This window comes from Poecilia mexicana, unplaced genomic scaffold, assembly GCF_051168715.1.
Source record: "Poecilia mexicana isolate PSO_F unplaced genomic scaffold, ASM5116871v1 scaffold_13, whole genome shotgun sequence".
In the NCBI taxonomy this organism is placed as follows: domain Eukaryota; kingdom Metazoa; phylum Chordata; class Actinopteri; order Cyprinodontiformes; family Poeciliidae; genus Poecilia; species Poecilia mexicana.
Genome location: NW_028263382.1, coordinates 18,849,528 through 18,875,797, shown reverse-complemented (window position 1 = coordinate 18,875,797; position 26,270 = coordinate 18,849,528). Strand labels below are relative to the sequence as shown.

The window sequence follows — 26,270 nt, the reverse complement described above, 5'->3', positions numbered from 1 at the left end:
TTTGAATTAATGCCGCTCCATCTGTTTTGTCTGTCAGGAGTTTCGGGGGGGGGGGGGGGTGAGACGAGCAGAGCTTTGGCTCACGGTTTAGTCTAATACAAACCACACAACTGGAAACTTTTGGAACATGTCCAATCACATGAACAGCTGCCTCAGTAGGACATAATTGGTCATTCTACAAAGTAAGTTTTATTTAGTTCACATTTAAAGACGAGGAGCGCAGACGGTAAAATAAAGGCTTTAGAGACTTTGACTCAATGTGTGGGTTGCGTCCGTCTCAGACAGGAATCACACTAAGCTGCAGCTGCTCCTTTTAACATTGTCTCTGCTTGCCTGCCTCACACCTGAGCCTGAGGAGAAGCTCCACATGGTTGCAGAAGATGTGAGCTCACCATCAGAGAGAGTGAGCGAGCTGGGTGGCTCCCCCACACAGGGAACGCCGTTTGACACTCGGGGAAACAATATGTTTAAATCCAAGCGCGTAGCAACAGAAAGCTGAATTCACTCTGAAAACGAGTAGTTCCAGCTGTGCATTCGCACAGTAGTTGTGGACTTTAAATGACTTATTTGAACCAGTCTTTGTTCTGTAAAGAGTAAGTTGGTTAATCAGATTGTTGTTCATTAACGAATGAATAATTTTCCCTCAACGTATTGCACAAATAAAAATGGAAACCATGAAAGGTCATTTTGTTTCAGAGGTTTATTTACAACGCTACATGGACAGAAGTTTCCATTTTTCCACGAACAGAGCTGAGAAAGGCAAGCATGCAGTCAAGTCTACAGTCCGTAACAAAAATATTGACCTATTAAGTATTTTACAGTATCTACAGGGCGTTTATCACTTAGACATTCCTCGTTCCAACCTGCTCCGTACGATCAAGATTGTCTTTGATGTGCAACTTTTTCACTTTTGAGACATTTCGTCAAACTTTTACACAAAAGCTTCATAACACCCGCTTCTAGACGAGCGGTACAAGTTTAGATTCTCCTACATGTGACGATGCGAGACATTCTCAGGATTCACTTTCCTTCACTGGTAAAAGTCACAACGTTTCAACTTCATATGATCGAACCCAGTGGGCCATCGAGTTCACATTCTCGGTGTGTTTTAGCGTTTTCATCCATCTGCGGCAGCGCTCCTGTGGGGGGATGCGCCTACGCGTTTTGTTTGGACCATCTGACGGAGGGGCTCTAAGGTTCACCGATGAGGCATTTCGAGGGGACGGCACGTCCGCGGTTGTGTCTGTGTTGTTGCGTTTCTGTGTGCGTGGGGAGACTAGGTAGGAATCCGAGACTGAATCTGGCCGTGGCTGTTGTCGAGTCCAGGCGGGGGTTCAAGCCAGAGACGTCCACGTCACCCTGAGCAGAGAGCAGGAAGAGGAGAGCGCACACGCAGAGATTAAAGCTGGATCCTGTTGACTACATCAAAGGGCTGGAGTTGTCTCCAGTTTCTTTTACTGCATGCTCATCATGGACATGCACACACTAAGCGCTACATAACAGTTAATAAAAAGGCTGGGCTGAGACACAAGTGTCCACATGATATATGAGGAATTAATGTATTTATTTTCTCCATTCTGTGTGCTTTCTGAAAATGAGTGGACCTTAGGATGATGGTGATTCATTATTACAGTGCTCACTTCACTTAAATGCTCCCTATAGCTAAAGATGCAAAAAAAAAAAAAAATCTTTAGGACTAATTCGTTCTTTATCCAGTTCTTATTTGAAGTTTATTAATTTAGTGGAGAAAACTCCCTTCATTCAGAAATAATAGTTTTTATCCGATTACCTGCTCCACAATTAGTATCATCTATAGAAAAATCCTCCAACTACTTCTTTAAGTTTTGAAGTCCAATTCAATTCAGTTTGTTAACACAGCAGCAATTCACAACACGTCGTCTCGAGGCACTTTCTAAAAGAAAATTATTTCGATTTAATCATGCATCCATTCCAACTGAATTCAAACAGCTCAATTTATTATTCAAGTTAGCTTAAAAAGTGTTCTATATAGGGAAACCCAGCATATTGCATCAAGGCATTGAGTTGCAGCATTTATTCCTCCTGAATGAGCAAGTAGCAATAGCAGGCGACTTCCTCTAAATGTGAGGTTCAGAAGCTTTAAATTTGGCATCAATGATTTCTTGTTTTCCTGGAATATTAATATACACAGAGATCTGTTTTTTTTTATAGCAATTCTTGAAAATGGGACTCGCACAAGAACGTGTCGTTCCAGTTCAGGCAGACGTGTAAAGTTCAAATAATAAAGCTATTGACCTAAACTTGTTCACATATACAATTACAGCAGTTATAAAAAAAAATGTTTCAAATAATAACCCACATTTATTATATCACAACTCCTGTTAACGTCTGTATATCCTACATGGCACAGCGTCAGACCTGAAAAACTTTACAACTTCTTTTCCCACCTTTGTATTGTACAATTAGCTCTAATCTCAGAACATTCTTCATGTCTTTTTATTAAAAGTTAAAACGTTTTAGTGTGGATGTTGAGTGGGTCACGACATATTAAGAAAAGCCTTTTAGCCAAAAGGAGTAAATGTTAATTTATTTATACACAACCACATCATAACCCCCCGCCTGCCCCCCCAAAACAATTTATTTTAAAAGGAAAATAAATCCAGAGAAACATGGCCGCTCACCTTCCTGCGTTTGCCCTTGCTGTTTAGGAAGAAGTGCATCAGTCACAGTGTCACTGCAGTCCTCTCCCCTCCTTTCACATGAATACTCCCTCAATCCTTCCCCTTCCTCTCCTCCCTCCTCGCTTCCTCCTGCTGGGTCGACTCCACAGAGAGGAAGCTCCAAGTATTCAGGAGACTCGACGCTTCCTGTCATTTCGTCCGCTCCCTCACACTCGGGCTCTGCGTGGCCTTCCAGCCACATTGGAGTATCTTCTTCATGTTGGTGTCTATTTCTGTGGAAAGAAAAACACAACCGTGTGTGTAACAACGTGAACACGTCCTGGTGGAGACACCCATTTGCTTTTTCCTGTTGGCGGAGCTTCAAACAGACGAACCTCTTTATTCGCCTACAGCGGCTTGATACTAAAGGCAGTAAGATGAAAAGTGGGGCAGTTCAGTGTTAAGCTCGTTGATGTTCTACCTGCAGGTCTTAACAAAAGCCGAGCTTACAGGGGACGACCATGAAGAGACTTATGCAAATTTGAATCAATGGATTAGATTAAAACCTTGTTTAGCTGAGTCTTTTTTTAATTCTAATCCGACGTTTTATCTACAGTGAGAATGTTAGCATTACATTAAGCAATCAGCTGGTGACTGGCTTTAACCCGTTTTCAGTCTGACTTGTCCTGACCCTTCACTGGCAATTCAAAAATCCATTCTTATTCTGGTCAGCACAAAAAAAAAAAAAAAACCGTCTTGAAGCCACTCAAATGATAATTAAATTTTCTACAATGAAATATCTGTTGCATGTCAAACAGGCTGAACATTTTCAAGCAAAGCTGACATTATTTACGGTTACCGATTCTAACCATTGTAATCGCTGATATGGGATGTTAAACAGCTTAAAAGGGCAATTTAGGCTTTATAAAGCTGGAGATAAGAAATTAGCCAAGAAACTCTTATTAGTGAATCTCTAACAAATCCCCTTTTATTCAACGATTATTTGCATAGATCCTTTAAAATACTTGTTTAGTGCTTAGCTGGATTTACCAAGTAAAGTGGCAAATATCTGTTTGTTTATTAAAACCAATTTACATTCTGCAGGTAATCCTCTCCATCGTAGATCACCTCTACATTTCTTGGTTTTGCCTCAAAAACAGTAGATCTTATGTCATCCTACAAGGTAGCATGCCCAGCTTTTTACAATTTTAATGTATTCAAACTGATTCATGATCTCTGGTTTGCAAAATTAGGACAGATTACCGTTTAAATGAGCAACATCCCCACAGCATCACACCTAAACCACCGTGTTTCACAGAATAATGTGGTTAAAATTCAGTGTTTGGGGGGAATCATCTGGAAAACTACCTGTAGCCTCTTAACACAAATGATGAGTCTTGGTTTTGTAAATCAATAAAATGTGGTACCATTTCTCTTTGACACAGTCGGTGTATTATTAGGCTAACTGTAACCTCTGGCACATTTTTGCCCTCCAACAACAGGATATCACGGGGCTTTATTATCTCCACTATCATATACCTGTTGGTAAGTTATTTACCCTGCAGAAAAATTATTTCTATTGCAGCTAAATTTGATAATTCAGTCACAATGTATACAGATTAACACTCTACAAGATCGTACTTGAGCACAAATGTTACTTACTCATCACTGAGGCTCATCTGTGACTGGAAAGGACTGACATCCTGGCTGCAGCCCAAACTGCAACTCTCATCACAGCACAGAGAGGGGTTCAGGTGTACTGGACCTACACAGGACATACACACACAGCACACACACACACACGCACGCACACAAATACAATATAAATTTCAAGACTGTCATCTGTACTGTTCATCTTTAGGTGAATTGCTCACCAACAAAATTAACAAAACTATCACTGGATTTTTTACAGACTTCAGTTTACAGAACCTAAACGCACCACAGTGGTGTCCGGAGTCCAGGTGACACTGGCAGCAGGTTCTGTGGGGGAAGTCGTGGAGCCAGCGGGCGTCCAGACAGGAGAGCTCCGCCCCGCTGTAGGGACAGTCCTGAGACCTCAGAGAGGAAGCTGAAAGAAAAGAAAAGCAACAACACGGTGATCTTCCATGACGCAAGAAACGAGCTGCAGACCTCTCAAATTGTTCAGCAAAAACCCATATTTGCAAATAGACTTTAGGTATAAAAAATACAACTAACTAATCTGTAAGACATCAATAAATGTGAATTTATTGCCTAATCAATTTGTCCCAGCCTCTGAATCTGTAATCATTCTCTCCACAGGACAAAGTTGTAGCATAATCAGATATAACTGACAGGCCTAACCAGCATCACGTTAATGAGGTTCATAATAACTCCTTAGTATAATTTGAAAGTACAACAGTATGCATGTTGTGCCAGCTCCGGCGAAGGGCGTTGTGCATATTTTAATGGAGGGGAAATTACCGACAAAATACTTAACTGAAGCAATCTTTTTGCAAAGAGTTAAATAACAAAAAAAAAAAACCGCCTCGATACCTTCTGCTACAACTCTTTGTTCCTGACATGCTCAAAGGGGACACATGATGTCATTAATTTGTCGCCCGGGGATATTTCACAGGCTTAATCACTTCTAGCCTCACGAATGCAGCTTATTAAACAAGTTCCCACAAATATGCAGCGTCGTTTAATAAAGCTTAGTTCAGCACCCGGTTTGGGAAGTTAACAAAGGAGAAATGAAGTCAAGTTCAGACAGCAGTGAAGCCTCATTTCAAGGCCTTAGCAACTCTTTTTTTTTTTTTCCAAACACATTAATCTGCCAACTTAATATCTCTGAAGTCAGGATAATAATTTAAAGGCAGGCTTTAGAATGCATATGGGCTTTTTTTTATTTATTTATTTTTTTTTTTAAAAAAACATCTTCACAAAATTATCTTGCACTGAAATGTCACTGTTGTAACAGACCCACAAAGATTTCACAGAATATCCAAAAGTGATGAAATCATGAAAACTCCATTAAAAAGTGAGATTTAGGGCCTTGTACAAACTCAGCTGGGTCATTATCAAAATAAATATCTCTACAACTTTGTTGAAAAAAAATACTATCGTGCACACTGGAACAGTTTCAGAAACGTTTTCACTCACATAAACACGCACAATTCCGGACCTCAGTGTTCGCTTAAACAAAAAACGCATAAGGAGCAGCGCAAAGCCAAAACCGGTGTCGGCTGATCGGATTGCTTCAAAACAACTTCCTACTAGGAATTAAAGAAAGCGCCTGAAGGTTAATTTGTGTTGATAGATATATAGGCTGAGCTACTTTAAATTGTGTATTAGAATATAAAGTTAATAAAATACATGACTAAGTCAATTGGGAATCATGTCCATCTCAGTTTCCCCATGTAAATACAGAGATTTCCCCAAACCCTCTTTGGTCAGAAGTTTGATAAATAATCATTTTTAGTGATATTAAACTGAGTTTTTGTGTGGATTAAAGGACAAAATACATAAAATGTGTTTGTTTTCTCTGCTATATGTAGAGCTCCACAGGTCTCAGTTTTATGTTCGAATCCTTTTGAAGTTTTAATTCATGATAATGACCTTCAGAAACCTAAAGATGACCTCCAAAATTGCACAGTGATTAGCTCTATCTTGACAATGTACTTGTTTTAACAAGAACCAAACAATATTCTCTTTCCGTCTGGCAGAGACCTGAAGACTTGCTTTTATTGCTTGTGGATTAAATTCCTCTGCTTCTACAAAATTAGGTTGCACAAATGACGAAAAGGATCTAAAAAAAAATAAAATAAAAATTACTCCAATTCTGGTGTCTCTGTGTTGTCATCCTGCACTTTTCAGTAAGAGACTACATCTTGCACATGTTTACCTACCATTCATTTTATCAAAGCCACATTCATAAAGAAGGGATTAATAAGAAAGCATCAAAATGTTTCTTCGAGAAATAAAGAAAATGCAGCACACAGCATGAGGGCATCCTGACTGACCGCTGGGCTTCTTCTCCAGCAGCTGCCTCTTGCAGTAGATGACGCACAGAACCAGCAGCGCCAGCAGGACCGTCGCCAGAGCGCTGCAGATGACTGCGGCCAGCGCCACGTCACGAGGACTCGTCACCACGGAGGGCAGAGGCACCAGGTTCACACGCCCACTACCTGCGGAGGAGACCACACAGGGAATGAGAGCAGAGGAGTAACACGCCGCTTTACTTAAAATGGAAGAAACGTCCTTGACAAATACAGCAGAAGGCCATAATGCGAGCCTCCCCAGGTGATGTGGAAGCAGGAGATTAGTTGTCTCTTTGTTCTTTAGGTCAGCTGCCTTTTAGCTAAAGCCTAATGAAATAAGCAGAGGAGTTCAAAGACAAAACGCCTGTGGTGGATTCCCTCTTTAACTGCCTCTTGTCTTGTTCTGAGCAGAGGATGATTTACACACATTGCTCTCTACATACCTCCCCTCTCGCACTTCGACAGGCACACAAGCTAGGACGGCTTTTAAAAACCCCCTCAAGTTTCTTTATGTATGGGATGAAATTAGAAAACACAGTCCATCTAAGCGTCTGCTTTGTGCTGATCTCATCCCACCTTGAGGGGAGAAACAATGTCAGCATTGGCTCCTGCCATCGGGACCCTTAACACACAGTCATATGAAGCCTTGAAGAATGCAGCTCATTTTACATGTTCGCACAGCTACGGAGCGTCAGGGCTTAATGCGGCTTAGGGCTAAACATCACAACAGAAAAACGTGAAGCAGTTTTTTAAAAGACAAAAATTGCTTCTGCTATACGTGTAATCATCCTTTAACCAAATGAAATTCTCCACGCGGTTGCAGCGGGCGACTCGTTTCTGGATTTTTCTAAATGTTTTCAGAGACTGTTAGTTTAAACAAAGATCACAGAGCGCCACATCACAAGAACTTATTCAGAGTCAGGTTTCACCATTAACTCTTTTTTTTTTTTTCGGTTTTCACTTGAAAGTGCAGAGATTTAAGCAAACGCAAAATAAAGGCAGAGAGCAAAGGATCACCAAAACACTCTGCAGCTGTGTTTTGAAGAATCAGGTGATAATTATCGGTGGGGAGATCATTACGTGCAACTCTTTTCACGTTTCAAACATTTATATTCTCTGTAGTGAAAGGAAAAACTGAGTTTATTAACCTGTGCTGTGTGTCGTGTTTGCTTTTTTTTAGTTTTGAGATGCCAATTCATCTGCGAGATCAATTTACAATTGGACCAACACTGATATTTCTTTCTCACATGCTGTTTTTATTTTAATTATGTAAAGCACTTTGAAATGCCTTGCTGCTGAAATGTGCTATACAAATAAAATTTGATTTGATTGATTGATATCAGATAGGATACATTGTCAAAAAACACAATTTATTATTTATGATTCTACCACTGGTGAAAGATCCAAGTAATCTGAAGCCTGAAATTTTGGTGGAAATTACTTCTGTAAGATCAAGAATGAAAAACAACTATGCTACACTTTTTTTTTTTTTAATTGGCATCTGTGGCGCTTTGTATTATTTAAAACCCCAAGCTGATGAAACTTTTTTTTAATCACGATTAAAGATGTATGAGAGCAACCTTCAGAAAACTATTTTTTAAGAAAGAAATCTACAAAACAACAGCTAGCGTGCTGTGACCATAGAGCCATATTGTCAGGTATTTGTCTTGTAATTTGCTGCTAGCATTGTTGCTCAGTTAGCTTTGGTTTAGCCTAAATCTTTGTAGAAACTGACAAATTTTGTGTAGAAGAGGAAAGTTAAGGATGGGGCGATTTGCATGATATAGTTTAATTAAACTAATCCATTACCCATAATAGCAATATTTACCACATAGAAAAACTTTTAAAAAAAAAACTTTCTTTCCTTATTATCAACCATTATTAGAGAAAGCCTGAGGGCTAAAGACGACACAGAGAAAATTCGAAGCCTTTTAGTCTCGCTGGCACACCCTTCACTTATCAGTCAGTTTATAACTATTCCAAATTTGCGCATAATTTCAAAGCCCTTCCACTCTGATTGTTGTTTTGTCAAAGAGAGGCAGTAGCAGCCTAAACTCTCAAGGCCATGAACAAATAGCTCCACACAATTAACTCTGATCTGCCAGAGAAATCACACACACAGTCTCCGCCGGTCTGTGTGCGTATGACATTTAGGGCGTGGGTTAATACAGAGCAAACAGCGACAGGGAGCGTACAGTGACGTGAAGCAGATCGAGCGGTTACCAATGAGAATGGCAGCCAGAATGAGTGAGCTCTTGTTTGAGGAGATCTTTTTTTCTAGTCGGCTCCGCTATTTGTTTTTCAGTATATTAATCATAAAGGCGACCGGTATCAGCCTTTTCACGTTCAAGAGCTCTTTGTTTTGCAGTGTAAACATTGCTTTAGCGCTGGCCAGCTTTTTTTTTTTTCTTTTTTTCTTTTTTCCTCCTCTTTCAGACAGATAGGGGATGAGGGTATTTTAACATTCCTTCAGATGGGAAAATATGATGAAACGCCAAAAGCAGCGTTTCAAATCTCCCGGGAAGGGATAGCACAGGATCGGCTCGATATAAACAAGAGAACGTACACGATGTCGGAGTTATGGAACATTCCAGAGGCATCGTGGCACAGCTTAAGCCATGCTGGTTTATATAAGTTCCTGTTTATACAGGCATGTTTGTATTGAAAGGCTTTAGCTGCAGTGAAGCTGATAAGTCCTTGTTTACTCTCAAACCTCCTGGTCAAACTGAAGAATAAAATACAAACTACTGAGGCAGCATTCAATCACAGAAAACCAGCTCAAAAATTCCTTTAGCCTAAAGTAGTAAAATCCAGGATCTAAACCATCATCCTAAAGCTGAGTGTCGTTTCCAACTGTGTTAGTGTTCGGTTTTTTATAGACTCTTAACCAGCCCAGGGTATCCGTGTGGTGTCTGACATCTGACCATGGTGTTTAAACTTGGGTCTTCATTGTGAAGGTCAGATCCAGCTCATCCGAGGTGAGCATCAACACAAAGGCGGCCTGTTATCGGAGCGCCGGCAGCTGCAGCGCACACAGATAAACACTGCTCCATTGAACAGACCTCACCTGCTGATATTATCTCCACACAAACCAGACCAATAAACCGCAGCCTTTCACAGACGCACTCACTTTGTGGAATGGCACTTATAGTCCAAATAAAAGCAGCACTTCTTTGCACCTTAAAGGGCTCTTTGACTTACGTCTGTATGAATGCGTCTGAGGTCTTTCTTTAATGGGGCCGTAGCGATGTTTACCCTGATCGCTGAATAGGAGAGAGGAATGCATTTTCTCTGCTGCAGACATGAGCTGTCATTTATACATAAACGTTAGAGATATTCGATTCATGCCTTTCAGTACAGTGGAGAAAATGTAATTTACTAAATCTGACATGGCGTGTTAAACAACATCTGGAATCACAGCTTTAAAACAACAACAGCAACTCAGTCATACAGTATGTTTTAAAGGAGTAACGCAGCAGGGCCCCTCTCCCACCTGTTGCTGAACCCTGCTGTCAGGTTGGCTGACAAAACTTTTCCCTGTTAGACGGGATGAGATTCTCGCAGTGTCATAATCTTGTGTACAAATACAATAAAAATGTTTGGTGTGATCTTTGTTTCTTTTAAAAGAACAGAAGCAATTAGTCGTACTGCTGCTAAAATAATCCAACATGAAGGTTAATAAAGGAACAATAATGTTATGCTCATCAGCTCTTGTGGTTATTTTATTTTGGAACAAAAATTTAGCCAAAAATCTATATTTTTGTGCTTCTGTCTCTAGACAGAAGCACAAAAACGCAGATAACAGCTGGTTAGTTGTTCAGAGTGTCTCCTCGGTTATAGCATCTCCTTATTAAATTATGTTGTGCTGTACGTCTGAACTGCTTTGTTGCAAAATGAAATAATTAAGGCTTTAATTTATGCATTTCCTGTATGGACTTGATCTGGTGACATAACGCTTGACGGCAACAGAAGCACTTCCTCTTCAGCTCAGATTGAACCTTCGTGTCAGAGCTGACTCGATTTGTGTGCATGTAACCACCTCTTCTCTGGCAACACCAAGCATGATTATTGCTGTAAGGTGCCGCTTTGACAGTTCGCATATAGCTTGAGTCAGACAGGAGGCAGGACAAAGTGTTCTGCGATCAGCAGCTATCATGATCCCACACGCCTGCATCGCAGTGGCTTCAGTGAGTGTGAGTTTAAATACTGGAACCGCTGCTTTAAGCTGCTGGAAGGCTGGAGGCTTTCCATTTTTATTCTGGGAAATGGATTCATAAATTAAATACTGGAGGATTTTTAACAAGTGTTTTAACTACATTTTGGGACCTCATGACATCTGAGAAGTCCAATGTGGACTATATATGTAGGCGAGGTCTTGAAATGTCTGAAAAAGCATTAAAATAGTTTTCGGGTCTGAATATCTTCAGGAAAAAATTAGCAATTTAAATAGTATTAATTTCCAGACTTTCTTTCTCATTTAATAATGTAGAATAAACAAGTAAATCTACAAACACATTGTTTTGTTTTTTTTTTTGTTTAGAGTTTTATGTCTGAGTGAAATTTATTTACCACATCGCAACTTGAATTTTTAAATGTATTAGAAGTCCCAAGCTGTGTTTTACAGAATCTGTATATTCCATAAGATGATTCAGTCCAGATTGGAAAAAATTTAAACTGAATTGATCTGCATTAGTCCTGGAGGCAAAGAAGTACAAAAAAAACAACAACAACTGTGAAATACTCTTCTACTCATCCTGAACTAGAAGTTAAAATGAAGAGTGTTTAACAAAGGTGGAGTGATGAGGTCTGATCTGCCACTTTAAATTTTTATATTTTAAAGACAAAAAGACATAAGAAGCTAAATGTACAGCTGGTTCCCTGATGGAGTCGGTGGTTTTGAATCCAAAAGAAACTAATGGAATTACTGTATCATACCTCCATGAGAGTCATACATCAGCTATGATGTGTTTATAGACTGGAAATGGAGGGAAATCTTAGTTTTGGTAACAAACTACAGCCAATCGAAGTAGTTGGTTCCTGTCTCTGTCTGAATAATCGGTGCAATGTTAAAAAGTATTCTATGCAAGTAAATGATGGGTGAAATGTTCATAGAACGTATTAAAAAAACTTGCAAAAAAAAAAGTGAAAGTGTTGATAAGTAGGAATGTTTGAATGGGTAGCATTCAAGATGTGTATCATAAAAGGCCAAATTAAGACTCTATCTAATGGGGAACAAAAAGGAGACTTCCACAAGTCGTCTGATTAACTGGCAGCAGCTCTGTAATTAGTTTTACTTGGAAAAACAAACAAGCAATTTATCTCATTCTAAGGAATGAAGATTCAGATAAGATCAAACCTTTTTCAACAGATTTTTCAGCTTTTTGCTTAAAGGTTGCATTAATTATGCCTAATGGATGGATTTTATCACTTTCGTCTGTGAATAAACTGAAAATCATTTTAAATTCCTGACCTGCTGATTTATGGAGCCCATTGTAATAAAGTCTGTACAGGAAGAAGCTACCAGAGAACACGTACAGGTTCAACTCCACATGGGATGGTGAACTATTTCAGCAGATGAAACGCATTACAGAGGATGAAGAAATCCATAAAACACAACCTCATTTTAACTCTAAAAAGCCACTGGGGGAAGAGAGAGAAAGAAGGAAGGAGGGGGGTGGGAGAAGATTTACAGTCCACCCCAGACTACAACTGCTTCCCCCTGCACAGCTGCACCCCTGCCCCGGGCCAGGGTGGCCTATTAGAATGATCTGCCCTTTAAGTTTTCACCATCCTCCTCTAGATAACAGCCGTGGACGGGGGTGAGAGGCGGCTGGGGGGGGGGGGGGGGATGGCAAGACTTTCAAACATTTGGAAATACTCCACTGAGAGTCCCTGTAGGAGCGAACCACCGGCTATGTTCCCACACACAAAGGCCATTTTGTTTCACAGGCCTCCTCCAGTATCAAAACGGGAAGCGGCACAGATGGACAAATGAGCAGACAGAGGGAGGCCTGTTGTCTCAAGGTCAGCGTACACATCCAGGTTTTCTTTTTTCTCTTACCCACATCAATAAAGAGGCGAGATTAAAGGACAACACCAAGAGCAGCCGGTCCAATGACGCCTCCATTCTGCTGTGCAAAGACTGCAAATGTTGTTTAGGCGATAGTTCCCCTCTTCCAACACTTAAATAGTCAGTAAAAGCTCCCTGCAGGAAGTCACACTCAATTACCAAAGGTAAGAAGTTCATTTGCTTGTTGGTTTCATTTGCAATCCTGAAATCATACGATTGCTCTTGGCCAGGAGGAAGAAGTTAATAGGATGTGCATCCTCATGGAATATGAGCTGTGTATTGCAACACATTCCCAGTTTCTTTTGTTTAAAGCAGCAAAGTCTGAATTGCTGCAATTGGTGTTGAATCAAACATGCAGTATTTTTCCTCAACTGTGCCTTGAAAAGGATATTCACATTAAACCTTTGGACTGTTCAGTCTTAATACAACCAAAAAACATACCAACAAATTGTAGCGCATAGTTGTGAAGTAAAAAAAAAACTTGTACATGGTTTTAAAAATCTGTGAAATGTATGCATTTGCACCTTTCACTAGCAGTGTCTCCAAGTCTCTAAGGTTTGGACATGTAAGCCTGTGCAAAATGTTTCTACCATGTTCTCCCTGAAATGTCTGCTGTGGTCCTGAATCTTCATGATGCTGTTCAATCTGAAATGTAATTACTTGTGTTCTTTGTTTACTGCCTAGGTCATTTCCAAAGGTAGTTGGATTGTATTTGGTGGTATCAGATAATGTGAGGTAAAGACAAATCCACGCTTTTCAGATTGTTATTTGCGAAAACCTTTTGCCTTTTTCCTTACACTGCGTGTTACTTTGAAATTTGTAGCTCTAATGTTACGGAAAGATTAAGGGAAGTGAATACTTTAGTAAAATGTTCTGTTCAGGGACATTTTCTCATTTAGCCCAAACTGAGCACTGAAAATGAGTGGCATGTTCTATAACCCAATATAATCCCGTGCTGGCAAATCTTAGGTAGCCATTGCAGGATCCATTTCAGCTCTTCAACTTCCCAGCTTTGAAATCCCAGCATTTATTTATCTTCGTAACATAGCTGGCTGCCTTGGTTGGACTTAGTGAGTCAAACACAGCTCGCTCCACCCTTAGAAAGTTGTGGTTCTGGTTACTCTTGAGGACTTTGTGCTGGCATGTCGAGTGTGTGTCTGTGTGTTGGCTTTGTTGTGGCACTGGGTTTTTGGTTCCACTTGCATTTGGCAAGAAGTTCAAATGATTGTGTGTTTGTGATGGTGGTGTTTGCTTTCTGACTTTTGTATCTCTGTTGTTTCATGTTCGAACATCTCCTGCTGCGGATTGGGGAGTCTGTTTTCTGGGAGCATTTCAGGCCAACCGTTAGGAGCGGTCAAATGATTCAAAAGTGCTTACAATTGGGCTCGTATGGAGGCGGAGGGTCCCCACAAGGTATGCACTCCATGTCCTGGAATCCACTTAATTTTGTTTTCCTATAAAATCTGTAGCAGACACAAGGTTACATGTTTAGTAAACGAAACAAACATTTATTTTCTACTATAAAATTAGACAGATTGGTGTTTGAGTGCTCTCTCACCCCGGCAGACAGTCGCCACACACGGCGTTGCTGGTGGTGGAGCAGTTGCCCTTCTGGAAGCGGTTGATGAGGCCACAGTCCAGACAGGGTTTGCACTTCTGCAGGCTCCGGTCCTCTTTGAAGCGGCTGCTCCGACAAGGCACGCACCGGGCATCCTCTCCATAACCAAAGCCACATTCCTGGGGGGATTAAAAGAGAAAAATACACTGAGTAAGAGGCGGCGGGGTTGTGGGGGGGAGTTGGTTGATTTGGGCTGATGTGCAGATGGTGAAAGGGGGAGTTTGAATGTGAACTGCTGGGGGTCCTGAAATTAAAGAATGATCTTAGCCCGCTGGGTTAGAGGGTAACAATGGCCTGCCTCTTTTGAGAGTCTATCTTACACAGCCAATAATCTCCCTGACTCTCTCGGTATGAATGAGTCGCCTTCCGCTGCAAGACCCAGAGGGGCCGTGCATTTGAATAATAAAGCCGTTGGGGGACACCCACTGTTATATTATCGCAGGTTTATTGCTGTGTTTTTTAAACTAGTCCCACTCCGAGCTGACTCAGTGAGGGCCCCGTTGATTGAGAGGCTGGCTAGCTTAAAGGAAACGCTTCAGAAAGAGCGCAGGGATTATAAAGAAGTAGATGGAGGGAAAAGCATATGAATACTTGTTTTGTGCTCCACCATTAAAGGTGCGTTTATAAAGGCCAGCTTCTCTTGCACGTGTGAACGATCTAATGCGAAACACTCCTCTGCATTAGTTCGTTTCAGCAAACATTTCATGCACCCTACTGCCTAGTGCGCTTCTCATTTCAGTCTCTTTCGAGTAAAGCTTCACAGTAATGTCCTACAGTTTGAACTGTAGTCTGAGATATCCTAATGATTTCTTAATAAAAGTGGTTTAAGGTCATGGTTATGTCTTTATTTTAAGTAATGCTAGCGTGATCTGCTTAATAATTTGGAAAAACAAACCATTAATATGACGTTTAGCAAAATGCAAAAACATTTTCTGCTATGAATTTTGGACAGTCACTCTGTTTAGAAAAATACAATGAACCACCTTAGACTAAGTCACTTCATCCTCCAAAAAGTCTTATGTGGATATTTTAATGGACAAGAACTTAAGAGAAATAGGTTTGGTTAATCAGAATTATTAATGTGTTTATGTTTATGTCAGTCTTTGACATTCATGTTGCAACTCACTCAATTTTATAAAGTTTATTGTGGCCGATTCCTTCCTGAGCTTTTATTGTGGTGTGACACATCAACATCTTCACTGGCACATATTTAGCCCCCCCTTTATGAACGTCCACATCCCCCTCAGCCCCAAACCTGAATCCTGAAGAAACCCTTTATGTTGTGAGTTAAAAACAAAAGTGGGTAATAATACTCAAGAGTCTAGAGAGATTATGCCAAAACAAAAGGGCAAAGATTTTGTGGTATAGATTTACCAGGGTCTCACTTTCTCAGACCTATAAAGATAAAATTACAATCTGGCCACTGTGCATCTCTCTTCCCAGATATCCATATCTCTGAAGCTCATGGTGACCTTGACAACAGCTAGACATTTGGATGACAGCTGATATTACTGTACACCGCACAGAATGAAAATACCCTGCAGAAATGACATCATACATTGTTCATTCATTATCGGCTCTGTGGCAGCTGAACTCCTGTGATCCAGGATCCCCACATTGCTCTCCAGATCCTGGAGGACAGGCATATATCATTAAAGTGAAGGTCAATTTCAAAAAAGAACTTCTCTCCTCGCCCGTTTCCCGTTTCACTGGCCTGGCATGCACTCCGGCTGGAATGTGGGCAGAAGACTTTGATACAGTGGGGGTTGGGTTTAGGGGAAATAAAAATGGAGGTCGGAGGCAAAAATGTGATCTTGCTCGGGCACAGAGAGGGAGGATTAGAAAGACGGCCCTTCCAGCCAAACACATGTGAGCCTGACATTGAAACCTTGAGCCGTGCTTGGCCAGGTGGCCCAGATTGGATCGGCCTATTGCAGCTGTTCCTCTGCACTCTCCATAAAAGGCTGTACAATGCAGCAGGGCAGAGGAGGGCACCGAGGAAAGAAGAGAGGGATGGCTTATGCAGTAGGGAAAAAGACAAATGAATAAGACTCATCTTTGCATGTCATAATCTTTGGTTTTGTCAAGACACTTGATTGAAAATGGACTTGCAGAGGAGTGATTGCGGGATAGGGCCTGGTGACCTGTTTCCACATGAAGGAATGGGGCCTCAGGATGATTCAATCCAACCAGGCCCAGCATTGGCACAAGTACTGTTCATGGGGCACCACATGTCAGGATGGGCCGGTGCTGCGTAGACACAAGCAGGTCAGAGCACCGAAACAAAGGGGAACAAAGCCAAGTCCTGCTCCTCATGTACAGACCGGATAGGTTACTAAGGAGCAACGTCATCTTTCTTTTATAACAGGAAACAAGACACAACAGAGCTGACACAGGGACAGGAGAGGCTCACAATATGTTTACTTCGGTAAAAACAGTTTCCTTATATCAATCTATTTTCATAGAGTGGAAAAATATGTAATTACTTCTGTTTTTGTTTTTAGACCATAATTTGTGTAAGAAGTGTAACTTCTCCTGTTTTTAGCCTTTGTTTAACATAACCTATAAAGCTAGACTCTATTAGTTAGTCAGGCTATCTGCTCAGGTGGCTAGTCTGCTAGCTTTACAGACATGCTGCTCATAGGATGCCAGCTATAGTTTTAAACAAACATTAACTAAATAAAAGTTATGACTTTATGCTTCTTTTGACTGGAAATGAATCAGAACTCTTAAATTCGTCTCTCTGGAGCTGTAAAGTGTAGGTGTCATTTTTCAGCCAGCTGACTGGTAGTGCGTGGCCAAAGGGGAGGGAGGGGCAACATCACATTACTCCATGCTCTAAAAACCCTGAAAGTGTAACTTCATGAAACCTTGGTGTTTCTTGATAGCAGTTACCGGCCCACGAAAATATCAGATTGAAGGTCAGCACAACAAATACTAACGACAGTTATATGTTAATGTAAAAGGAATTTATAACTGTGGCAAACATTAGCTACTTTAAGCAGCTTGAATTTCCAAAATGTTATCAGACTCACAGCTTATCAAAGGTTTGGAGGTAGAATGGTAAACCTTCATGGTCTCTGTCCCGTATCGGAAGGTGTAGATGGCGTCAGCATAAACAAAATAGCAGCATAACAGCTTGAAGGTCCTAAACTACATTATTTTGAGAAAGTAACTTTGTTTTGGCCAAATCATCAGCTGAACCAGATAGGAGAGGACAGATCTTCTGGCGAGTAAAGGCCAAAATTCAAAAAACAAAGAAACATGTCACATTGAGTTTGTTAACTGGAATGGTCTCTTTAAAGTACACAATCTGAAAAAAATGGCACTTTAAAAGAAATCTACAGACAATGTTTCAAATTATGCATCCACCACTTCTACACACACAGACAGAAACTACTTAGAAATGGCTTTACATGCCCTCAGAAACCATGAAAACAAAATAAAATAAGCAGATGCTCGACATCACGTTCCCCTGCATGTCCTATCTCCTGATCTTGTTTGGCTGAGACTGCCAAGCATAACAGCCGTGTGGAGGGGAGAGAGGGGCCAAGCTGGCTGGGTCCTGATGCGTGTTCAGACGCACAGATATTTCTGAGATTAAGAGGGAATCACGGTAGGAGAGGGGAGGGGGGTGGCCGGTCATATGATCCTGTGATGAAACAAGTCTGAAAACACTGCCAAGTCCGTTGGAGCAAAGTTCTGTTTAGCTCATAACACAATGAAACCTTTTTTGTTTAGAAAGACTCTGAAAACTTCTTCAGATGTAAAAATTCTGCACCAAATGGACAACTTTTCTGCTGCTTGACAAAAATGAATATTTGCGAAGGCTTTTCAGCCAGCAGCACTCAGCGGTTCTTTGTCTTGGGATTGCTGTTGTAGGAAAAATGGCCATCTTTCTATGCTACATATTGATGTCACATCAAAAAACATGTTCCTGACATTTCTTTGTTGTTGTTTTTCGCCACTGGCATTTTTCTAGAATGCACTGGAAGGCCGGCAAGCCTTTCTTCTACCAAAACCGACAGAGTAACAGGCTCTGAATGAAAGCTGGAATGAAATATGTGTCAGGGAGAGAAAGAGTAAGTAGTCATAATGGACTATGTGTGGGTGGCTCCTCGAGCAACAGTTAGCGCGGCGGTGCTAATTGATGTTTGTCAGAGCAGCTTCCAGAGGCAAACGTCCAGAGCAAACTGGGCCACATTCCTCTGAAATCTCTATAGCAGCTGCACAGAGGGACTCCAGAAGTCCGCTTCCTTCCCCACCGGGTCAAACCCCCATCGCTTTTAGGGCTACTCAGATCTCTGATCACAAGCTTTTCTAACGCTGGGAGTCTTTCCCCGGGTCCCAGGCTCTGGTCTTCTCTTTGAGCCAGCATCCCGCTACCTTCAGAGAAAGAGTGAAGCGGCCAATTATTAACCAGGACCCCAGGGTGGCGGGCAGCACTCACGCCTGCTGAGCAGGCAAAGAAACTGGAGGATCACTGAAGCATGTTACTGAGCACACAGTGCATGTTTGTGTGCTCGCAGATTAAAGGCGACAGGGCTGAAATGTGTTCAACAGATGTAAAGCTGAGGGTAGAGAGGGTTTTCATCTTTCATTTTCCTGCTGCTAAAGTATTTTTGTTAGAAACATCTGCCTAGTATCCAACCACACACCAAGGCTGCAGATCATAAAGTGATACAAACTTCTGATGCCCATTTTATCTCTGTGTGTTTGAGTTCATTTTAGAGTCCAATTAATTACCTGCAGTAGCTGGTATCAGAAACAACTTCTTTAGAATATCACAACCAAAGAAGGTCCTCAGCTAAGGTTTGGAAATATATTTTGCTAAAAAGTCTATTTCATCTTTTCTTTATATAAATTTATATATTTGGCACTAGTCAAAAGTGACTTGCACTATTTGCTTCATTACTATTCCCATAATTCAATCCATTTCATCTGAATTTTATGACATAGCCTGACACAAATAGCTTCTAAAGGTAACGTGGAAGGAGAGCTTTTTTCCCCCCCTTTTCTTTTTTGAAAATTTTACAACTAAAATCTGAAAAGTGTGTAGTGCATTTTTTGCAGTCCCTCAGAGTACAACGATCTTTCACTGGAATTACAGCTGTGAGGTTTTTAAAGCATGTCTCACCAGCTTTGAACATCTAGAAACTAAATATTATATCAATATTTATTTTCAAAGCAGATCTCTGTCAGACTGCATAGAGAACTTGAACTTTCCAGTTTTGTCAAATCGGATGCTTGTTTCTGGTTGCTTTCCTGCGTAAAGGTAAACCTCAGTCTCAAATCTTTTTACAGACTGCTAGGTTTTTCTTCCACTGCTTTTGTATTAAATTTGATCAACATTTCTGACCAGATTCCTAACCTCTGATGAAGAAAAGCATCCCAATAGCATGATTATGCCACCACCATGTTTCAAGATGGGTTTATAATAACTGTCATAAGACAATTGCGCAGATTACATAACACATAGGTAGAATCTATTTCCGAACAAGTTGCCTTCAGAAATCAGATGAACTTGATTTTGTAAGGGGTATCAGAGTAAAGGGGGCATTGTGCAGCAGAATGCCATACTTGTCAGGTATTCGTTTAATAAAAATTAAAAGCAGGGTTCCTTTTCTACCATTTACTAATTGTGCACTAGTTTTTGTTGGTCTAACCCATAAGATTCATTGCCACCTGTGGATATAATGTGACAAAAACATTTGAGGGGTATCTAGATTATTCTATGTCCTGTTTATTTGGCTTCCCATCACTGCCTCCACTTGCCAGGTTGGGTTAGGTGCTGTTATCGGCGCTGCTAGAGAGGAAAAGGGCTTTTTGCTCACCAGCCCTAACTGACACTACAGAGGCCTGTTTGTACAAAGCTCACAGAAAGCTGCGGCTCAGGGGGTGGAAAAGACTCTATTCTCTGTTGAGAGAGCTGCAAGCTTAGGCATGGCTTGCTTCAGAGGGTGAAGACAATGAGTTGGACCGGGCGCGATGGGGAAAGACAATGGAAGCCATTCAGCTGGAGGAGGTCAAAAGCATGGGTGTGACTGATTAAAGAAGGGCCGTCGTTGTTGGACAGAAGTTAATAACGGTTTGGCTGCTCTCTGGATGAAAGGGAGGAAGCAATAAATGTGATGTGAAACACTTTTCTCAAAGTCCTTGTGATCGATTCCAAAGACATATCTTACATTTGGACACAGGGTGCTGGGTAAATCTGTCTAACAGAAGAGACAATAAAAGAAAATAAAAAAAACGTATTTCAAAACAGTTGTGCTCCAACCTTAGAAAGCTCCTGTCCTGCATCGCACTGTTTGCAGGGTTTGCAGTTCCCGAAGCGGTCCTTGTACTCCTGCTCTCTGCACTCTCTGCTCCCCTCCATGGCTCCCACGCTGATCTGAAGGGAAACAGACATTTGGTGAGAGTTAAAGATTCCTGCGTTTCATCACCACTTCTGTCCGTGGCAGATAAAGACAACCCCTTCCACAGCAGCGCATCACTTTGTGTCATAATACTTTAAGTCATTGCTTAAAGTCACTGCTGTGGACTCCTTTTGATAGTAACGTCTGGAACAGATGGGATGTGAAGAGATCAAACCTTAATGAGTCCTGTGGGAAACTTTGTAGCTGGCAACAATACAGAGATCACAGAAAAACAGGGAGTCTGGGCGGCAGATATAATCATAAAAGCTCAGTGGATAGGGAAAGTATGGCAGCATGAGCTCAGATGGGAACTCTCAGTCTCCTTTTCAACACTGCAGGACACACAGTCAGCATATGCAGTTTATAAAAGATAACATGTTTTAAAAAGTCTTGCACACTGGTTTCTGTTAGAAGTGTTTGCAATGGCATGTTTGAGAAGGTTTTAATCACAGTTATGTGTTGCCCCTCCCCACCTGTTGCTGTTGCTACCTGGACGAAGGATAATTCCCGTTTTCCTCATTGACAAGAAAAACGGTTTTTAGAGATCTTTCCGTGAATTAAAAACATCAGTCATGCCACAGAAGCTAAAGGAGTGCCACCCAAAAACCTGCCGCCCACCACAACCCTCCCACAAATGTTTCTGTGCACTGGTCAGCTGGCTGAAAGGAGGCTACTACACTTTTCCCTCAAAGAAAGACTAATTCTGGTGGTGGAAAACTAACAGAGCGGCTCCCGTCGCTCCTACAGCTACCCGAGAAAATAGCCAAACCAGTGTTGTGTTCAAGACCACCTAACCCGAGACCAAGACTATACCAAGACCAGAGTGTATCGAGACCGAGACAAGACCAAGACTTTTAGGGTCCGAGACCAAGTCAAGACCAAGACCGAGGAAAGTCGAGACCGAGTCAAGACCAAGACCAGCTACAGCTACATGACACAATAAAATGTAAAATATGATCGAAATTGCTTCTCAGAATAATCTGAAAGATCCATATTCCCATAAAAACACCTAGATATTAAATACTTAATACATTTTACCAATATTAAATATTCCATTTCTGTGTTACAATGTGTGATGGTCTCGTGCCATCCCTAAAAACATAACACCCTGGGAATTTGCCCATATTGCTCATATAAGAATCCACCACTGTTGCACCATTAAACATAGCAATTGAGGCAATGCCCTGATGGTAAATAACACTCAACTACGAACACTGACCAAGGAGCAACAAGCAAGAAGTAACCAAACAGAAGGCGCTCATCGTGACTGTTTTCACTCTCTCTCCCAGTACATGAAGCCAGGTAGTCTGACACCATGGCAGACATTACAGCTGCCACTTTGAACAAAAACAAAGAGCAATGTGCATGCTCTGCGTGCTCTTTCGTTCTTGTGTTTTAGTTATTTGTTCATTTAAATATCAACGTACATAATTAAATAATGATGCAGTGTACACAGAGCATTACTAGAACAAAGAACGGGTGTTCTGTCAGGTCAGATCGTCATACGCTTAACACGAACTCACGGTGTTCTGTCAGATCAGCATACGTTGTCAGATAGTCGTACGCTTAGCTCAGACATGCATACGCTGTCATTACCATATGATTTTATTTAATCAGCAACATAGAATCATGACGTAGATCATCATACACTTGGTTATTAACAGTTGTATGGCATCCAGCTGCAGCCAGACCTACTTTAAATACACTTTGAAACCACGACAACACATGTATATCTATCTAATTATCATATTATGTCATATTATAAACAATTTAATGACTTATTTTCGTCATAACTTGTTGCATATGCTGAACTGACAACTCCACTGACGGTCGGACTTCTTAAGGCGCATGCGCTGGCATGGTACTCACTGCATGTATGCTAGGAACATAGAATCATGACGTAGATCTGTTATTAACAGTTGTATGGCATCCTGACTTAGCGGTTAAGTGAGTTTTACACGGGCGTGTGTTGTAGCTGACTCCAGCTGCAGCCAGACCTGCTTTAAATACACTTTGCAACCATGACAACACATGTATATCTATATAGTTATCATTGAAAACAATTTAATGACTTATTTTCGTCATAACTTGCTGCATATGGTGAACTGACAACTCCTCTGACGGTCGGACTTCTTAATGCGCAGGGTATGCTATTCTGACAGTGTATGGTAATCTGATAGAACAACGGCTCTCAGTGAGTGACACTCCAGTCCTATCTAATAAATAAAGAGCCGTGGAGAAGAATCGACTGTTTCTGAATGTCACATCACTATATTGCAGACTTTTGGACATAGCGTTGTCCTATATATGCGACAAGTCAGTCAACATCTCCGCACAATAATTCAGGCAGTGAGTGACTTTTTTCATCACAAATTCTTATGTGTCTCTGTACAGCTAGCTTTGCTAACATCACGTTAACGGGGCTTACCTTCTTTGAGCTACTTTTCTAAGTGACGAAAATAGTTAGACGTTGTCCCCATCGTCTCTGAAAGCGAAGCGCTGCTGAGTTAGCTGTGGCCATCGGATTTCTTACTATTTATGCAGCGCTATTATATTACTGACGATTAGACAAACATTTTCTGCTGCTGAGAGAAAACCACTGCGCATGTCCTGGAGCGCCGAGTGCGAGTGAAAGGTGTGGAGGGGGAGGAGGGAGGAGGGAGTAGCGCCGCACGAGAGTGAAAGGTGGGGAGGGGGAGGGGGAGAAACACGTAGTTGCTTGGATTTTAATCGGTGAGTTTTGCATCCACTGAAAACAAAGATGTTAACAAATAAACTGGACAGTATGCTGCACGTTTAGTGATATTTTCACAGTTGCGGTCTCGACTGGTCTTGAAATAAAATGCCGAGTCCTCAGAGCCCGAGACCGAGACAAGACCGAGACCAAATGCGGTCGAGTCGGAGACGAGACCGAGACCATCAGAAAACGGTCTTAAGACCGGACTCGAGACCAAGACCGATCTCGAGTACCACAACACTGAGCCAAACTAATTTATTTTTGCCAAGATCGATGTCTAATAAACAAAATACCCATACATACAGTATGTTACAGACAGCATAACAGTGATAATCCATATATACTTTAAATAATAATACAATTAATCACAAATGTATACAAATAAAAGCGTTCCTACCAAAGCTGAGAAGACGACATGTGCAGCTAGCAGGAGCGACAGGCTGTGTGGAAGCCTCCAAAACATCTTGACGGCCACCTACTGCTTTGAGCTGAAAGCAAGGACACATCAGTCAAATCTTTATATTCTCCTGTTAAGAAGCAAAGGCATTTTTGTTTGGGACAATATGCTGAGATCAACAAATAACGACTAATATGACGACTTCAATCAAAATATGACTATAAATTTGTTTTCCCCTTTAAAGTGAAATACCACTGTGAGTCCGGGTTGTTCTAAAGTAAATGTGTAGAGTTTGGTGATCAAAAACAAATATGTAACACAGAGTAAGTTGTTGATTTCTTTGATTTAAATTTAAGCATGTGCAGAGAGCATGAACATGACTGGAATCTGGAGGTAAGAACGCTTTCCAAAAAAGAAACCTGAAATAAAATGTAACATTTATAAAAGTCACATTACAGAGTGGTATATCTTAAAGGAACACATTTTAAACAACACTGAATCTGTTTATCCTACTGAAACTATCACTTAATAATAAAATATGAGTAGTTTTCTAAATTATGATGCCTTCTTATTTAGATTTTTCACACCCTGCATAGTGGTGGGGTCACATATTTGGACAAAAAAAAAAAAAAAAACTGAGCAATTTAGGCAAAATTTGTATAAAACTCTTGGTATTTGTGATACATTTTTAGACAAACTGATGGTAGTTGTTTGACGGGACTTGAGTACAAATACAACAAAAAGAGCTGGTCAGGATTTGTTTATTTTGAATAAAGGACATAAAAACAATAAATCCCTTAAGTCCAAGTCACTGAGAAGAAAACTGTCATATTATGGGTTTGTTCCTCATATTACAGGTTCAATGGTTTGAACCAGAAGTACAATGAATGCACATGTAAAGCCACCCCTTCATTTTATTTAGTTCAAATATCTTTTTTGAACTAAATAAACTATAATTCACATCTCACCCTGCTTGTTACTGAATGCAACTAATCCAAAATGAATCAACAATTCCTAAATAGCAGCTCAAAAAATGTAGCCACCAAGAAAACAAACAAGAGGACTGAATTCAGTGCAGGTTTGTTATGGTGACTTTTACTGGGATCTGCGAAAATCCAACTCTGTTTCCCGTCAGTGAACGACGCATGAATGTCCCAAGCTGAACTCAGCGCGTTTCTTACCTGATCAAAAAAAAAAGCAGGCTGTTGGTTAAAGATCCCAAAAAGTGGACAGCAGACCGGCGAAAGGCGTGTTTCCCGCACCGGTCCGCTCACCATGTCAGCGCCGCAGCTCCTGCACCGCACAGCACCGCACAGCTCTGCTTTGAGCTGCAGCAGCAGCAGCTCAAGCGCAGATCAAAGGCGGGGAGAAGGGGCAGGCTTTATGGATCTGATCTGTGATCAGCCAGCCTACATCAAAGACACGCTTTTACACACACAGAGAGAGAGAGACGGAGAGAAATGCGCACACACACGCACACACGCACGCACAAACATAAACAGGTATTGAATGACCAGAGTCTTCAGCCCGGTGGTTCCCGTATCAGATCGATGACAGCAAATATTAAATTTAATAAATGTTGAGACATTGTGTAACCCACAATTTTGTCGCTTTTCTCCAGGGGCGTTCCTAGACACAAAGACAGTCTGGAGCAAATGTTCGGAAAAAAAATACAATTTTAATATTTCTGGATTTATTTATTTATTTATTTATTGCAATAATATGAAGGATATACAAATAATAAAAATAAAAATCTTTCACTTAACGGACCCTGATTGAAAGTTTATATGATCTACCTTGTATTGGTCCCTTTAACGTCACTGGCAGCTCGTCACATTTTTTTAATTTTTTTTTTGCAAAATCAAATCCAGTCAATTAAAACTTTGAAAGAGTCCACACCTCTATCAAGCATTCTTTTCTGAGGATCCAGACCATCTGTATGAAGCAAAGTGTAGAACAAGGCACTGGTTTTTACCAGCCTTTTGACTGTGGCTTGGATTCAGCAAAACCCCATAATTTACCTTAGAGCTTGAATACTGCTTATTATTAGCATTTGCAATTCATTAGATATAATTCTGATATCTTTTGCCTGTTTTATAAAGTTTGGTTGCCGTCACACACATATCCTTTGATAGCTAATTCTTTTGCTTTTTCCATGGCTCTGAATCCACCAACACCCATGTAAGGATAAAACATGCAAATCTGTCAGGAGTCCAAATAACACTTGCACTATGGTATGTAGAAAACCACCAATGAATGCGTTACACGCCAAGCTTTAAAGCAGATGGGCCAAAACGGCAGAAGACAACGTTGCTGTCAGCTAAGAACAGGAAAGCAAGGTTACAGTTCACAGAGATTCACCACGATTGGACAATAACAGATTAACAAACAATAT

The 26,270-nt window shown here is 40.9% G+C and overlaps 1 protein-coding gene across 1 annotated transcript; it reads right to left on the bottom strand.

Annotated features, from left to right (window-relative positions):
- Positions 1–682: 682 nt before the first annotated feature.
- On the bottom strand, positions 683–25,227 carry LOC106915096 (tumor necrosis factor receptor superfamily member 19). The gene is made up of 10 exons (XM_014982456.2): positions 25,057–25,227; positions 23,876–23,966; positions 20,603–20,716; positions 14,266–14,444; positions 14,085–14,170; positions 6,620–6,784; positions 4,579–4,707; positions 4,302–4,404; positions 2,661–2,932; positions 683–1,359 (listed from the first exon to the last, which is right to left on the bottom strand). Exons 2-10 carry the CDS (start codon positions 23,939–23,941, stop codon positions 1,355–1,357), a joined length of 1,119 nt encoding a protein of 372 aa, XP_014837942.1. The 5' UTR covers positions 23,942–23,966; positions 25,057–25,227; the 3' UTR covers positions 683–1,354.
- Between the last annotated feature and the right edge of the window lie 1,043 nt (positions 25,228–26,270).

Bases quoted from the DNA above. Each gene is read 5' to 3' on its own strand.
- LOC106915096 (XM_014982456.2), bottom strand. From the start codon at position 23,941: ATGTTTTGGAGGCTTCCACACAGCCTGTCGCTCCTGCTAGCTGCACAT. The intron at 14,445-20,602 runs GTTGGAGCACAA...TAATCCCCCCAG, and splicing joins CAGGACAGGAGCTTTCTAAG to GAATGTGGCTTTGGTTATGG. The intron at 4,708-6,619 runs GTCAGTCAGGAT...CTTTTCTTTCAG, and splicing joins GCTGGAGAAGAAGCCCAGCG to CTTCCTCTCTGAGGTCTCAG.